Here is a 15,087-nt window from a genome sequence, read left to right on the forward strand (position 1 = left end):
CTGTGAAGAGATGAGAGCAAGTTTTCCTCAACTTGACCGCCTGCTCATAGAGTTTCCGAGCACTGCGGTTGGAGCTGGGAATGATCCTCTGCCTCATGGCCTTGACGCCATGTTTGCTGTCCGGGTTAAAGAAGATGACAATGGGATACCACTGAGTGTAGTTCAAGGTATCCACTGCTTTGGGGGTGATATCCAGCAGGGCGTGTTTATCCTGCAGCCAAAAACAGATCTATCCGTCTGCGCACAATCAGCAATCAAACATAGAGACGACATCACACCAATGATGACGCCGGGCGCTACCTGCTCGATGATTTGTCTGATGGTGTTGAGGCGGACCACGCCTGAAGACTTCTGAGAGCCGGCGTCCTTCGGTTCGGTTTCTAGCATCACATCACAAAGACAGTGCGACAGGATGAGGGAGGAGAACGTTGGGATCCCAGTGAGAAACTGTGACTTACTGGCGATAGCAAACAGCTCCGGCATCTCTGACGCTAGTTTCTCGTTGGCAGCGTCAGCAATGGCCCCAAACAGAACCACAGGACGGCGGAAACCCGCTGCAACAAGACAAGGTCACCAATGGTACCACAGTGTTTGAATTTGAGATAAACCATCTGCTGGTAGACAGAGAAAGACAGAGGTTCTGCTGACCCTCTCGCAGCACGACCCGCTCGTACGCTGGGAAGCGCGTGGCCAGAGTCTGGCTGCTCAGGTTTTCCCGACTCTTCTTCACTTCCTTCCTCTTCAGAGATCGCTGAGCACGCAGTCTCCAGAAGTCGGCTCGGTCACCCGTCCCAGCTTTGTGACAGCTCTGGACACTGGCCATCTGCTCCGCCCTGGACCAAGACAAGACCTCTCACTAGGACAATATGCCGATGATCCTCCTGAGCAAACACCTCAGATCTGACTTGTCTCTGGTTTAAAAACCAGAAGTCAGGTGCAAACATCTGTTAGGTTATTAGTGTTAGTTAACATGGATTAGTTGAGTGAATTTAACCCAAAATACAGAAGAGGAAGTCTTCGTGCTTCAACTCATACCTGCTTTTGTTGGGAATGATGCCTTTCTCCAGCAGCTGTTTCTCTTTGCCAACTCGAACCGCCAGCCAGTTGCCTAGTTTCCCGTCATAAAGTGTGTCCACCACCTTGAAGATGTCCCCGTGGCAGAAGGCCAGGCTCTGAGGCGTCTCTTTCTCATATTCAAAGTGTGTTCTGATGAAGAAGGAGTCCCCTCGACCAGACACCAAGATGTCGTTGTAGACTGGAGTCCAATGAAACATGCCGAGGAGAGAACCACACACATCGTCACCAAGTTCAGAAAATAACTAAGAGACAGAATTAATTTACATTTACATTTTACAATTAACAATGCAACATAATGAGGGGTGATTTTCCAGTATGATTTGTAGCTCAACACAATGTTTACAAGAGAAAATAGAGAATCATGTTATGGAGGCTCAGACAGACTGCAGGGTCTGCCTAACAACGCAGACATGGTGGAAACTGGGGGAGCACTGATCACTGTTTTCTTGTCTGTTAATGAGACTCCAACAGGCCCAAATTGATTTCTGCAGATTTCCCTGAGCAAATGTTTTATACCGGCAGCTAATTTTGAGGTTAAACATTGCGATTCCGCAGAAATCAGTACAGTTTTGTAAATCAGATTGGCATATCGTCATACTGATCATAATGGCTCCGATCTAATGGCCATCGATGGCTTGCAGAAACACACTGAAGTAAATGACAATATGTGTCAAACCGTCAACCACAAAAACACAGTTTATCTTTTGCAGCGTCGCCACTAACGTCCCGATCAGAATTGGCATATGGACAGGAAGGAAGCAGTTCTCTTAGTGAAGAGCCGTCGCTGGTTCTGGTTCTACCAGCAGACTATGGTTCTGCTCTCCAAAAAAGAGACAGAGCTGACAGCGGAGTGGTGTATTCAGGTGTCCTCGCAAACAGAATAAATGGCAGCCATGAAGAATCCAATCAAACAAGGGGCAAGTCCATGTTTCAATGAATATGTGGTGACCCTGACCAGTTTTTAAGAGACATTTGGGGACCTTTGAAAGCCCTGACCCATTTAACCTCAGAGGGAGAGGTACTTTCACAGAGATAGAGTTGTGTTGAAACATCTGTGGTCTAGCTTCCTCACCATCAGGTTTGCTTTGAGCTAGTATGCTGACCAGGTCTCCTTTGGGGATCTCTAGGAGGAAGAGCACGGCCTCCTCCCTCACAATTCCCTGGAAGTCTACGTTGTTCACCTTCAACAAAACAAACCAGAGACATGAATCTCCCAACAAGCCCTCCAAAGGAGGATGGTGATCAAACCTTCAGGATCTGGTCGCCGATGCGTAGCCCCTCCTCCTCTGCAGGACTGCCCACCTGAACACCAGCAATAAAGATGCCTGCATCATTTCCTCCGGCCAACCTCAGGCCCACACTGTCCCCTTTCTGGAAGTTGACCATCACTGTGTTTGGCCTGCAGGAGGGTCAAACTAACGTAAACAAAGTGGCAACCATCCAGTGCTCAGAAGGAAGCATCCAGAATACAGACACACGTCAAACACATTAACTGGTGAGGAAGGCTGGCTGTGTGGTGGGGGCTGCTGGAGGTCCTCAAGGATGTCAGAAGCTCATCCAACCACAAGCCTCTGTTCAGGGACTCATTGGTTCCATCTCCTGGGTGAGTCCATCACAGTAGCCCCACCAACCCAGGCTCACTCCACATGTGACAAGGTTTCCGTGTTGACATCTGTGTTCAAGAAAAGAAGATAAACACATGACCACTGACCCATATATCTTCTCATCCTCAGGACTGGGCCGGAGGAGGATCTTTGGAGTGGTTATTGCAGCAACTATAGAGGAGAAGTAGAGAGAAACTTCACTCTTAAGCAGAGACCACACAAGATTCAGCAGTGACTATGGATCACGACATTAACCTGGAGGGTTTTCTTTGTGCGTCTGGGTTTTCTCCAGTTGAGGAGAATCCTTGGGGTCTTCAGGTACTTTAAATGGAGAAGCCATGGCGGACATCTTGGTCGCAGCTAACTGCTCCTGGCTGTCACACAATAGACAAGGGGAGAGGATCCATGATCAGCTGGTCTGAAGTGTAAAGTGGTGAACAGTGGACGACCGGGTCTCACCGCTGTGTTTCTCTTTCATTCGACGAGTGAGAAGATACATCAGAGTGCTGAGACCTCTCCCCTGGAGGTGAGTAGGAGTGGTACGACTCCATCTCTGAGATGTCTGACAGACAAACAGAAGAGGTCAAGTGAGACTCAGCAGCACTGTCTTCCAGCAAAGCCACCGTGGAGAGAGCATGCCACCACCACCACCACCCTAGTCATCACCCACAGCAGCAGCAGCAGGACCTCAGTCAAACACTGGACCTGCAGGAAGCAGCTACAGAACTTTAGAACAGAAGGATTAGAAGTGTTTGAAAACCAACTCCAGTGCCACAGAAATATTTAGGATGCCGCTGTCGATGGGCTTACGACCCAGTTACAGGTGGCTTCGAAAAGACGGCTCTATCATCAAGTTGTGTCTTACTGTCTGAGGTGTATTTGTTTTCTATTCAATGTCAAGACAAAAACTGGGGTCTAAAAACGGGTCTAAAGTTAGCTGCAAGTCACCCTGGTGACCTTTGATGCCTTTGATGCTTGAATAGAAACACACCCAGGTGGACCAGATGCATCAGATAGTGAGTGCATTATCTCCCATGAGAACACAAGACTCTTCGCAACACTAACTGGGACAGTGGGACTCGTGCCTGGTACAGCATGTGTCAACATGAGCTTCAGTTCAAACCTTTAAAAGGTAAACTAGTCTCTCAACGCTGGTTTGATTTTTGTGGGTCGGACAGCTGCGACCCTTTGATCTACAGAACCAGAACCTCAGATGTCACAAACAAAGCAGACAAAGAATCTACAATGAGGAGACACGATGCCCTCAAAACAACCATCTGTGTCACACCACGGTGACCAGCGGAACACTGCACTTCTATCATCCGCTTCACTGACATGCATGGTGTTTCCAACTGGAAGAGTGAAGCAGAAGGGAACGGCTCTATGTGTTTTGAGGAAATCCAGCTACAAATGGACCAGGCATGTGACACATTTCTAGCATCAACCTCCATGTTTAACCAGACAGTGCTACACTGTAATAGTTTCCACACTGCTCTTATGGTCTGTGATATGGTTTCTGACTTTGTCCAAGGGATCATTAAACCTTAACCAACATTTGCATGGCTGTTCATGCATGAACAGAGTCACAGTTCAGGTTCATACCTGTAGCTAGTGATGTGAGACGGTACCTCTCAAGATCATTAGGTTTAGTATGGACAAAAAACAGTGATCCTTCCTTCTGGAGGACAGAGTCTGGTGTTACAGTCTAGGTGACGAGAACTGGAGTGGCTCCAAGAGTGCAGAAGGAAACGACCACCACAGACAGACCACCACCAAGAAGCCCCAACAGTGTCAATCAAGAGATATTGGATTTCATCCTCAGCAAATATTAATGAAAAAAGCAGCAGAAATAAACAGTTGTGTCAATTATTTCTCAAAACCTTCTGTTTTCTTCTGTACCAGAGGTGTATGAACAATGTGTGTCACTTCAAAAAACGAAACAGCATACGTGATGGATGGGCTGGGATGGAATAAAATACATTTAATTATCCCCAGATGTATTCATCTGTAATATGAAGGTGAGGACCTTCTTGTTTTCAAACGTCAACTGGATTAGAGCGGAACAAGGCAGCATGTAGACAACACAGCTGAGTTTAGGACACAAAAAGAGGAATCAGTGTTTCCAGCATTGTCTGATTGAAACCATTACAGAAGATTGTTTTCATTGTTGCAGTAAAGGTTTTTATCAGCACCTCAGATATCACGCCTGCTAGGAAAGAGCTGCTCACTGAGAGAGAGAGAGTGTGTGTGTGTATATATCATTCCTTGTGGGTACCAATTCTTGACAAAACACCTCCTTGCAGGACCATTTCGACGCAACACAAGGTAAGGCCTCGATTTAAGGATGGTTCAGAGTCCTGGTTAAGATTAGCCATGTGTGTGTGTTTTGGATGGTTAGGTTTAGGGTGAGAGGCTGGGGATAGGGTTATTGCAAGGGGAGGTCCCCACAAGGATAGAGACACAAACGTGTGTGTGTTATTGCTGGGCTAGTGTAGGAGGGTCAGCCACACTCCAGTTAAGCTGTTATGGCAGGGATGAAGGAGGACGGATCTTACCTAAAAGGAGCCACACTTTCTCATGCAATAATCTGGACTGACATCTGCAACATGATCAGTTCACAGCCAAAACATCAAACCATCAGCAGAGACAAACAGATATCGGTGTGCTCATGAATGATGACAAAAAACACATCGGCTAAATACCTTTGTTTATTTATTTGAGAAAAAAAATGAATCAGATGTTAGTGTTATTAAGTTTGATCAGCAGAAAGAGAAGTGGAGAGGTGTGTGAGGTTAAAAACTTATTTGGGTTGTGGCACGGCTGTTTTACAGCTTAGAATAAGAGTGTTGGATGCTCCTGCATCTAAAAGTATGACATATTATCTGGAAGAGAAAACAGACAAGGGTTGCACGTTTAGGCGGATGATGATGTCACTGGAGCTCTGTGAAAAAAAAAAAAAAACAGCGCTCACACACTCTCGCACCCCAGGTCATTATGATTTTGATCACACTAGAGATGAGGAACGATTCATTTCAAAACATGACTGTGCTCCTCGCAGCTTTATATGACACAACACAATAAATTCACAACATATATTTCGTTGCCTCACACATCAAAGATTCTGATGATTGTGGGAGTATTCTGCAGCTGGCCAGCAGAACATGGAAAGGAACTGTGGGAGTGTCAGCCGACACAACAAAAGACAGGGAAGTAGATGGAGGTGAGAGTAGGAATGCTGAGTATGAGAAAATGAAGGGTAGGGCGTTATCTGATACGATGAAGAGAAGGAGTGTTGTGTGTGTGTGTGGGAAGCCCAGGGAAAAGGAAGCAAGACATGGATTCAAGATACTGTGAAGAGAAACAGAGTCGACTCGGCACCATTTTGAAGGAAGAGTGAGTTAACTGAGTGAAGAGTGAGTCAGACAGGATCATGAGCTAGAAGAGATGGGAGGGGTCATGATAAATGCCCTTACGCCCACAGGTGGACTGTCCACAGGAGGAGACAGAAGAGTGCTGGAGCATACTAGATGAGGTGATCGAGAGTATCCCTCAGACGAAGACAGTGATAGAAGGGAACAGAGGAGACGAGGAGGTGTTGGGCAGAAGTCTGGAGAAGAACTCAGGGTAACAAATGAAAGCGTGGGTGTCGGGCTTCATAGGAAGTGGCAGACAACCAATGACATTAATGGGCGAGGACATAAAGATGGGTTAAGGTGTAGGCGGCTGGCCTCTGTGGCAATCCTTTGCTGGGCTTTTTTTTAAATGAGATGAAAACAGTGCCAACAGACTCTGTAACACCTTCTTTCCTTCAGTCAAATGAAACACAGCTGGTACAGTGAGACTGCACCAGCTGGCTGCACTGCAAGAGCCAACGGCTCTTTGGGTGCTTTGGGTGAGTTCTTCCCCTTTCTACGTCCCTACTTGTTCATTTTTCAGAGGAGAACAGGTTCATCTTCTGGACAAATGATTTTTTAAAATTCAAAAAACGTAATCCTGTAAGTAAGACATACAAAAAATATTCTACATACATGAAAGGAGCAAGAGACAAACTGATCTGGGGGAAAACTACCGCATATATATCCAGAGTAAAAGCGGATTAAATCAGAGCTTAAAATGTTTTCAATCACACCCTCAAGTAAGGTTCGTGTTGAACCCAAATACATGTGAAGGTGAGACTCAGCTTCACCACGCATCTTCCTTTCCTTGATTAACTGACATGACTCAGGAGGAAGTGCCCTCTGCGTGTCTGCTCACCATCGTTGTCCGAGTCCGAGTCCGTCAGGGGAGGGATGCGGACGAGGATCTGCCGACGGTCCCTCTGGACCACCAGCTGCAGCTTCCCTCTGGAGCGCTCGATCAGCTTCCCGGCATCATGCAGGGAGAGGTTTTCAGTCACGGTCCCGTTGATCTAGCGTGGAGACGTAACCGCTGTGAGTACACTGCCTGCAGATGAACCTGCTCTGGAGGGCTACCTTGAGGATGATGTCTCCCTCCTGGAGGTTTCCGTCTTTCGCTGCCAGACCCGTGCTGGTCATCTGTTTGATGAAGATCTGACTGCCCAGGCGCAGGCCATACTCTGGGAAACAGTGGACAACAAGACAAATGTTAAATGACAGGGCTTGTTGTGTCACTGAGGAGGCTGGCTGGTAGAGGGCGCTGGAGTATCACCCAATGCTCAGTTTTCTATAAAGTCCTTCTCTAGAGAATTTTTAAGCAAAGATCTGATGTTTCAATAGAGAAGACGGTATGAGAGGGTTGACAATGACGTATCGCCGATAAAAATACATATTTATATTTTGGACCAAAGCATCCTCGATCACTGAAAAGAAATGGTCACATGGCAACGAAAAAATAATCCAGTTCTCATGAGCCTCAAAGAAACTAGGATCTTTATGAACAAATATAAAAACAGTGAACCAAGTGAAGCAGAACCGGACCTGACAGATGTCCAACTCTGAGCTGTCAAACTCAAGAGTTGTCAGTATCAGAAGGATTAAAGTTCAATCAACCCAGAGTCAAAAAATACAGCAAAGCCTCATGAGTGGAACAGAGATCACCATAGCAACACATGAGAAACAGAGAGCTACTGCTACATCTCCACAGTGGAGATGGAAGCATAAACCCCCCTGAGGCAACTGACCACAATTGCATGTCTCACACGGGCCTTAAAAATATGTTGTTTTTTTCCTATGAATTATGCCACCAGAATGTATACCAACGAATATATCAACGAAGTCATGAAATTTGTTGAGTGAGATTTTTTAAAAGATCTTACTTATATAGCACTTTCCATGCTTATCCAGCAACCATAGCACTTTACACTAAGTCACCCATTCAGACCGTCAGGAGCAAACCAGTGTTAAGTGTCTTGCGCAGGGACACAACAACACAAACACGTCAGCAGGGGCTGAACCAGCCACCTCTCAGTCACAGACTGACCACTCTTCCATCTGATGTCTAGTAGAAAAGTTTTACCTTCACTGGGTCGATTCTTGACCAGCAGGACGTTCACAGGTTTCTCCAGCGGCTCCAACTGCTTTGAGCGTTCGGGAGAGGGGTCGTCCAACCGGTCCCTGCTCCTGTACCGCCTGACTCCCCCTCCAGCCTCCCCTCGCTCATACCTTCCCTCTGTGCCATAGTGGTGTCCAGGGCTGCGTCCTCGGCTGTGGTGCCTGTGACGGCTCGGGCTGTTGTCTAGGGCACGACCCCGACTTCCATCCCTTGCGGTCCTGTCGGGACTTGGGGAGACCCTGTCCTGGCTCTTCCCACGGTTCCCTCTCTTTTGGTAATAGTCATGCCCGGCCCTGTCCTCGATGTCCAGGTAAAGCTTGCTGTCTGCGTTGGTCTTTTGTCCTCCATCTCTATACCAAGCATTGTCTACGTCAGTGTCGTAGTAGTGGGTGGAGGGGGCATACTGACTGTCTCCGTCTGGAGACTGGGGCTGCCTCGATGAGTGGACTGCTACTTTGCGAGGTCTCTTCACTGTCTGAAGAAGGGAAAACAAACTTTAGTCTGTTGAGTTAAACAATGTTCAGTTCACTTGTTCAGAACATGGTGCAACAGAATACATGGCACAGTGGATAACACGTGGCATCAGGGTAGTGCCGCCCCGACTGGGCTTTTTTTTAATTTTTTTATTTTGGAGCGCTTACAAATGGCACTGAGATTCTTTTGAAATGGCAAGGTGTGGCAACACGGCAAGAAATGACCCAATAAACACTCTTGAGCAAAGCCCATTATCCACCGCTAAACATGCACCTGCCTGGAGCTAGACGGTATCAGGGCACGAATGAAGTTCCAGCGTGACATCAGAGGCTACAACATCCTTTGTCTCACTGAAACACAGCTGACCCAGCTGGTACCGGACTAACGGCAGCAGAGTTCTACTTTAGAGGTGCAGGGGTCAGCTTCGTGGCAAATGGTGTTACCTTTAAAACAGAAGTGAGCTGGTCCAGCTCCTCACCGGACAATGATGTGCTGCCCCATCGATCAGGTCCGCGAGTTCAACTCAGTGACCACTTAGTTACATCTCTCCGCACACGGACACAGCAGTACAAGAGAAGATTAACCAGCAACAAGAACCACACCCAGAAGCAGCGCTCTGAGTGGCGGGGGCTTCATAACCTTCTAACTCGCACGGTGCCGGACAGCTTGATGCTGGATCACTGAGACACACTCTCAAGGAGGATTAAAACTAAAGCGCTGTAGCAGCCTGAGCTTGGCATATCAGACCACCACTTCCTGTCTCAAAAGACCAACCGAATACAACCAAAATCAGAAGAAGGATTGCTCTTCCGATTGGGATGGAAAACAATGAACCTCAAGAGATGTTCCTGGTTGGACCTTAGCGGTGAGGCACAGCGAGATCAGGCAGCGGCTATAGATCACCACAGCAGATCCGCCGGCAAACACTGGTTCTGACACTTGATTGCTTCTGCAATATTGAGAGTGACCCCAATGACCCCGGATTACATCACTCATGATGCGTCCTCCCACGTCCACAAGATGCATCTTTCAGATCCGATGTGTTCAGTACAGAATGTGTGTGTGTGTGATGATGTGGGTTCAGTGCAGGGGGTGGAGTGTGTCATGGCTGCAGATCACAATCATGCTCTATCTTTCAAGACATCAAAGACAGTCGTGTCTCTCACAACAGGAAAGTTCAACTGGCAAGAAACCAGTATTCTGGGAACAGATGCATACAATACAATCCAGTATTGTATATATGTCCAGTATTGTATATATGTCCAGTACATCAGTAAAATACCTTTGTATTGTACTACAGTAGTACATGAACCCTTCACACTTACTATTTTGGCCACTTTGCCACATTTCCTCAGTGACTGCACAGCGAAGGAGTGAGGCACGTTGTCCATGGCAATAGAGTTGACATTGATGACGCGGTCGTTTTCGCTGCAATGAAAAACAAAGAGCACATATCACTCAGAGCTCACAGATCCTCCAAGCACGATAAATAAATAATGCATTCAAGTAACGTTGACTGCTATTCTGAGTCCAGAGGCGAAGCTGCTCTCGATAAGACGGAGGGGGTCTTTGTGATGTCCAAATGTTAAGTAAGTCACAAGTCAGAAATATTCTAAACTTTCTTCCTTCAAGTTTAAATGTTGGTCGACCCTACGCTCCACAGACGGTTGTTGCTTACAAGAGCAATCCATCGGCAGGTCCTCCCTGCAGCACGTCGGACACGATGATTGATGTCTCCCCGTTGGTCACGTTGGGGTTGTCATGCCCCCCAGACACAGCAATACCGAAGCCCATTTTGGAATCCTGGCAAACAAATGAACTTCAGCTCAATAACTGCTTTATTAAAAAGAATCAACACTGAAATTCACATCATCATGAACAACAACAATAATAATAATGCAGCCACACCTTTTGAAAGATATAAAAATGCACAAAATTTCACAACAATATTTGAGATTGTGAGACAAATATTTGTGCCATTGTAAAGATGGAATATTTAGCTAACACTGGCTTTCATGCAAAAAGCTTGCAAAGATACTGAAACAGAAGCAGTGTGACACTCACCCGCTGCAAAGTGACGGTGTACTGCTCCCACACCGTCTCTTCCATCTCTGAGCCCTGTGAGAAACACAAATGTATCATCAACAACAGTGAAGAAAAGACAAGCCGCCAGAGAGACACTGCTGTTCAACAGTCTGTTTTCCATTCATTTTCCAACTCTGTGAGTGAGTGACCCCAAAGCATTGCATTATTTGTTTGGCCTCCATTGTCTTTTGATGGGACAACAGTTGTTCTTCAGGAGGGATCTGCTCCCATCTCATGGTCAGAACTTCAGTAAACTCTTGGACAGTCTGTGGTGCTACAAGGTGGATGGAACAGGCCACAATGCCCAAGAGGGGCTCGATTGAATTCAGGAAATAGTTGTGGTGGTCCATTAGAAGAAGGAAATGCTGACATGAGGCAAAGCAAAAGCAGAAGGAGTCCACCGCAGTAGCAGATGTTCTGGGGAGCTCATCCTCGGACCGTACAGGATGATATGGCTCCTCAGACCAGCACATGGAGGTCAGTGCAGCCCTCCACGGGAGAGACAGAGCTGCTCAGCAGCACTTCAGGTGAGTGTAGGAGCCAGCACTTCAGGCTCATTAGACAAATTAATTCTTCCGTATTTTTTTCAATTAATTGTAGGTATTTTATTAATGACAGAAGCAAAACTCACCGACAGCTACCACAGTCATGAGGCGCCAGTGGTTACAATCCCGCAGCACTCATTGTTGTGGACAAACAAGTTGAACTGTGTGGGGGACTAGGTGGACAGTTGAGTGGAAACTGACCTCTGTGTTCCGCAACCTTCTCAACACGGCATGTGCTTTGCCTGGTGTGTCATTTTAATTGGACATGTAGAGCAGCAGACATCTGCCCTCATCTCTTTCCACATCAGCGGGTACACATATGCCCACTAAACCAGGACAGCACGAGCGGAACAAGCAGTCCCGCAGCACATCTTCTTCCCAGCACCAGGGAGGTCACAGTGGTGAAACTAGCTGGAATTAGCAGTGACCAAATCACCAGGACTGAAGGCCAAATGGAAATACTTCATTGTCCTTTGGTTACATTAGAGACATGAAACACATCTTGTTCTTCAACGAACAAACACCTCCAGTTTAATGTCTCGCTGTCATGCTCACGGTGTTGTCAGTAACATTAGAAGAATGAAATCAGGACCATAAAAATAGGAAATCTGCTTACATGTGACCTCAAAGACAAAAATCCACATTTATTCTGTCGAATAAAGAGCACTATCCAAACTCATCAACCATCTTAATTATTGGATCCTATAATGAGCATCGTGACTTCGAGTGCGGCGTGAGAAAGCAAAGAATGATTGTAATTTTAGCCACAGTTGTCAGGTCAGATACTGAAGAAGGTCATCAGCAGCGCACCACACACATCACTATTCTGTAGTCAAGATAAAAGCCAGCCTGAACAGAAAACAAATCACAAGAGGTCACACATAAGTCACAGTGAAGAAATAACGCTAAGTAGAATTAGCATGATTCAAATGTGCCTGGGAAAACTGTTGTCACCTTCTTCTGCTTCATCGCGATTATCCGAAACCTGATTCTTGACGATAGCAGCCTGCCCGACGACAGCAAACCCCAGATTCATGTCTGAGCTTCCTGTGAGCCTCACATCCTCAGCAAGGAAGCAAGCAGAGTGAAGACTGAAGCAAGGCGTAAGTAAAAGTTTCCCACAGGAGTGAGTGCTTAGCCTGACTGGCTCAGTGCTCTTCCTGCAATCTGGATAAGCCTACGTGATGGTGGATTAGCCTGCCCTCGGGCGGTAGAGGACTAAAAATAAACGACAGACTCAGTCCTCCGCTCCTCCTTCCCCCATCCGATGGAGCGATCGGGGCACTCCCGCCACACCCGCCCGTCCCTCAAGACGCTAGATTAAACGGTCAGGTCGCAGGCGCAAAGTCAAGAGATAATGCCGCCTTTCCCCCCCGTCCCCTTCACGGCTCCATCACACTGACCATGTAGCTCGGCACACCAGGCGCTAATTCTACCCGAGGAAAGGAGGAGAATCACCTTTGTGGAGACGGAATTTAGAGTCTATTTATTCATTGCACCGTAAACTACCAGTGTTTCCAATGACTCCAACCATTCCAGTCATTCATGTCCATTGACTAGCCTGGAATGGTGAGGCAGTAGATGCAATGAAAAAGGTACCAAAACTGAAGAACTATGTATCCAAGGTTAAAGGCTTTTTTTTTCAGGAAAAGCAAATGATTGGGATGATTGTCAGACACATCCTCGTGTCAAACACGTGGAGCAATATTCATCATATTTGAAAGTCAAATGTCAGATCTGGCACACACGGCACATGAATGATTCAACGTCAACACTGCATTAAAACGATGCACCTGCAAATGCACCTGTGACTCATCCCAGGGACATTCTCACGAAATCCTTGTGAGAAGTCATGAGTGCATTTAATCGTAGAATGCATTTTATTTCTCTGACTCTGAGCATCTATAGAGGAAGCAATAGATCAGGCAGGTCAACATGCTTGTTTAAGACCATCAGCTCTGGAGCATCTTTGAAGGTGAAGGTTCACAGGGGGTCCAACACAACCAACAGCAGAATGAAAATCTACAGAGTCACAGTGTGGGGGACCACCAACCTAGGCAGATCACAGAGCACATACCAATGAACTGTTGGCTAAAGCAAGAGTACTGAAGTTACCTGAACTAATAGAGAGACAAACACTGCTAGTCACACTAAAAACAGTCGCACTCTCCAACATTTAAACACACAAGCCCACAAAATCATGTGACTTCACTGCTGCTTCATCACCGGTCGTCCTCACACTTGGTAAGACAAGTGATCAGACACTTCCGCTGCTCTGCTCTTTGCCAATTCTGTGTGTGAGTGTGTGTGTGACTCACGGAAAGCTAGTGCTGTCAGATACACATGGTCATCATACATGAACGGTTGCACATGTAAATATACAACCAGAAGCAGAAGCTTGTTCATAAATTTGTTGAATTTGTTACTTATCTGGTTCTCCTCTTAGGTTTACTCAGTAGTATCAAACAATTTCACAAATGTCGCTGTATGCAACCATCTATGTATTAAATACTGATATAACCAACTTAAAATATTAAGACAATATCACACAATCAAGTATTGTATGTTTACTACAACAAAAACATCGATACATTATCAAACAATCGTGATGTTTCAGAGTAACAATATTTTCTTACACCTCTATTCCACCGATGAAGCCACTGTCTGAAGTCCTCGCTGAAGAATTTGGGCCGAATGTGCACTCATGCATGTGAAAACAATATTAAATATGAAAAGGCTTGTTAGAAGCTTACATCTGTTAAAAAAAGGGCCATTTCCCTTCAGCTTCATTATGTCTTGTGCCATGGATTATATTCATTTGCAGAACAGAGCTCAAGTTGGTTCCAAAAATATACATCAGCATTGCCATGGAAACGCATCACTCACATCCTGCCCTGTCAATTTGCATAGTGCTTCAGATAGACTCTAATTGCTTTGGAAATAAAACGAAAGGAGAAGTGACGCACCTTAGTGAGAAACAAGCGCTTCACATCTGAGGAGAGGGAAGCGTAGAACTACACACCAGACAGCAGCCATTTTATCTGTACTTAAACAGTCATTGCAATTCTCTTATCACGACCTAACGTGACCTAACGTCTGAGTCAGAATCTCTATATTGTGATATTATTGTTATCATGGGCAAAATATTGTGAAGAAAAATCTGACAGAAAAAGTATAATGCAAAGAGTGAGGAGTGCGATTCGACCTTGCCAGAGTCCAGAACCGCAACAATTAGTTACAAAGTATCTTACTGTGATATTATTGTTATCAAGGGCAAAATATTGTGATAACACTGTATCATGAAGGACCTGGTGATACCCAGTCCAAATAGAGACGTTTCTTACTGCAAAACATGTTTGTTATGTTTTAAAAAATAAATCAAGAACTGAAATACTGGACGATTGGACTGGGTTGAGTTGGGTCTCCGTCTTGGTCTGACCCCCTCACTGGTCTTAAGTTTAGATGGAATGGACTGCAACACTACCTGAAGGCTCACGGTACTCTCTCGTTTCAAACTATTTTAAGCCTCCAAAAGGAGGAAGAAAACATCTGATCGGAAAAGTATAAGACAGGTATCGCTACGGTGGCCTCAAATGGATAAACTTTAAGTGTCACAATTGATGGATTCACAAGGTCCATCGATGAATTTGAGAAAGAATAAATACTCAGGATAAAATGGTTAAAGTTCTTTGATGTCCAGCGTCATCAACTGTGTCATGTGACTTCTACATCTCGATGGAAGAGTGTCAGTTTACTTATAAGTGAAGATTCTAGACATATAATTTTGAATA

At 45.8% G+C, this 15,087-nt stretch overlaps 1 protein-coding gene across 7 annotated transcripts in view; it reads right to left on the minus strand.

Moving 5' to 3' along the window:
* Positions 1-15,087, minus strand: part of LOC128762024 (tight junction protein ZO-2-like) — a 41,708-nt gene that overhangs the window by 8,536 nt on the left and 18,085 nt on the right. For 6 of the 7 annotated variants that reach the window (XR_008415516.1, XM_053869768.1, XM_053869774.1 and 3 more), the window contains 16 exons: positions 10,731-10,784; positions 10,345-10,469; positions 9,992-10,094; positions 8,157-8,667; positions 7,154-7,257; positions 6,936-7,089; positions 3,141-3,243; positions 2,937-3,055; positions 2,789-2,852; positions 2,326-2,476; positions 2,150-2,258; positions 1,036-1,255; positions 649-833; positions 459-554; positions 301-380; positions 1-211 (listed from right to left, as the gene is read on the minus strand). Coding sequence is in view for 6 of the 7 variants with exons in the window: in XM_053869768.1 (XP_053725743.1) it covers positions 1-211; positions 301-380; positions 459-554; positions 649-833; positions 1,036-1,255; positions 2,150-2,258; positions 2,326-2,476; positions 2,789-2,852; positions 2,937-3,055; positions 3,141-3,243; positions 6,936-7,089; positions 7,154-7,257; positions 8,157-8,667; positions 9,992-10,094; positions 10,345-10,469; positions 10,731-10,784 (2,389 nt within the window). In the remaining variant the exon portion in view is untranslated. Of the gene's footprint in view, positions 212-300; positions 381-458; positions 555-648; positions 834-1,035; positions 1,256-2,149; positions 2,259-2,325; positions 2,477-2,788; positions 2,853-2,936; positions 3,056-3,140; positions 3,244-6,935; positions 7,090-7,153; positions 7,258-8,156; positions 8,668-9,991; positions 10,095-10,344; positions 10,470-10,730; positions 10,785-12,250; positions 12,431-15,087 lie in introns of those variants that run through there. The other variant, XM_053869773.1, reaches the window with a different exon arrangement.

The sequence above is a fragment of the Synchiropus splendidus genome, chromosome 7 (genome assembly GCF_027744825.2).
Source record: "Synchiropus splendidus isolate RoL2022-P1 chromosome 7, RoL_Sspl_1.0, whole genome shotgun sequence".
NCBI lineage: Eukaryota > Metazoa > Chordata > Actinopteri > Syngnathiformes > Callionymidae > Synchiropus > Synchiropus splendidus.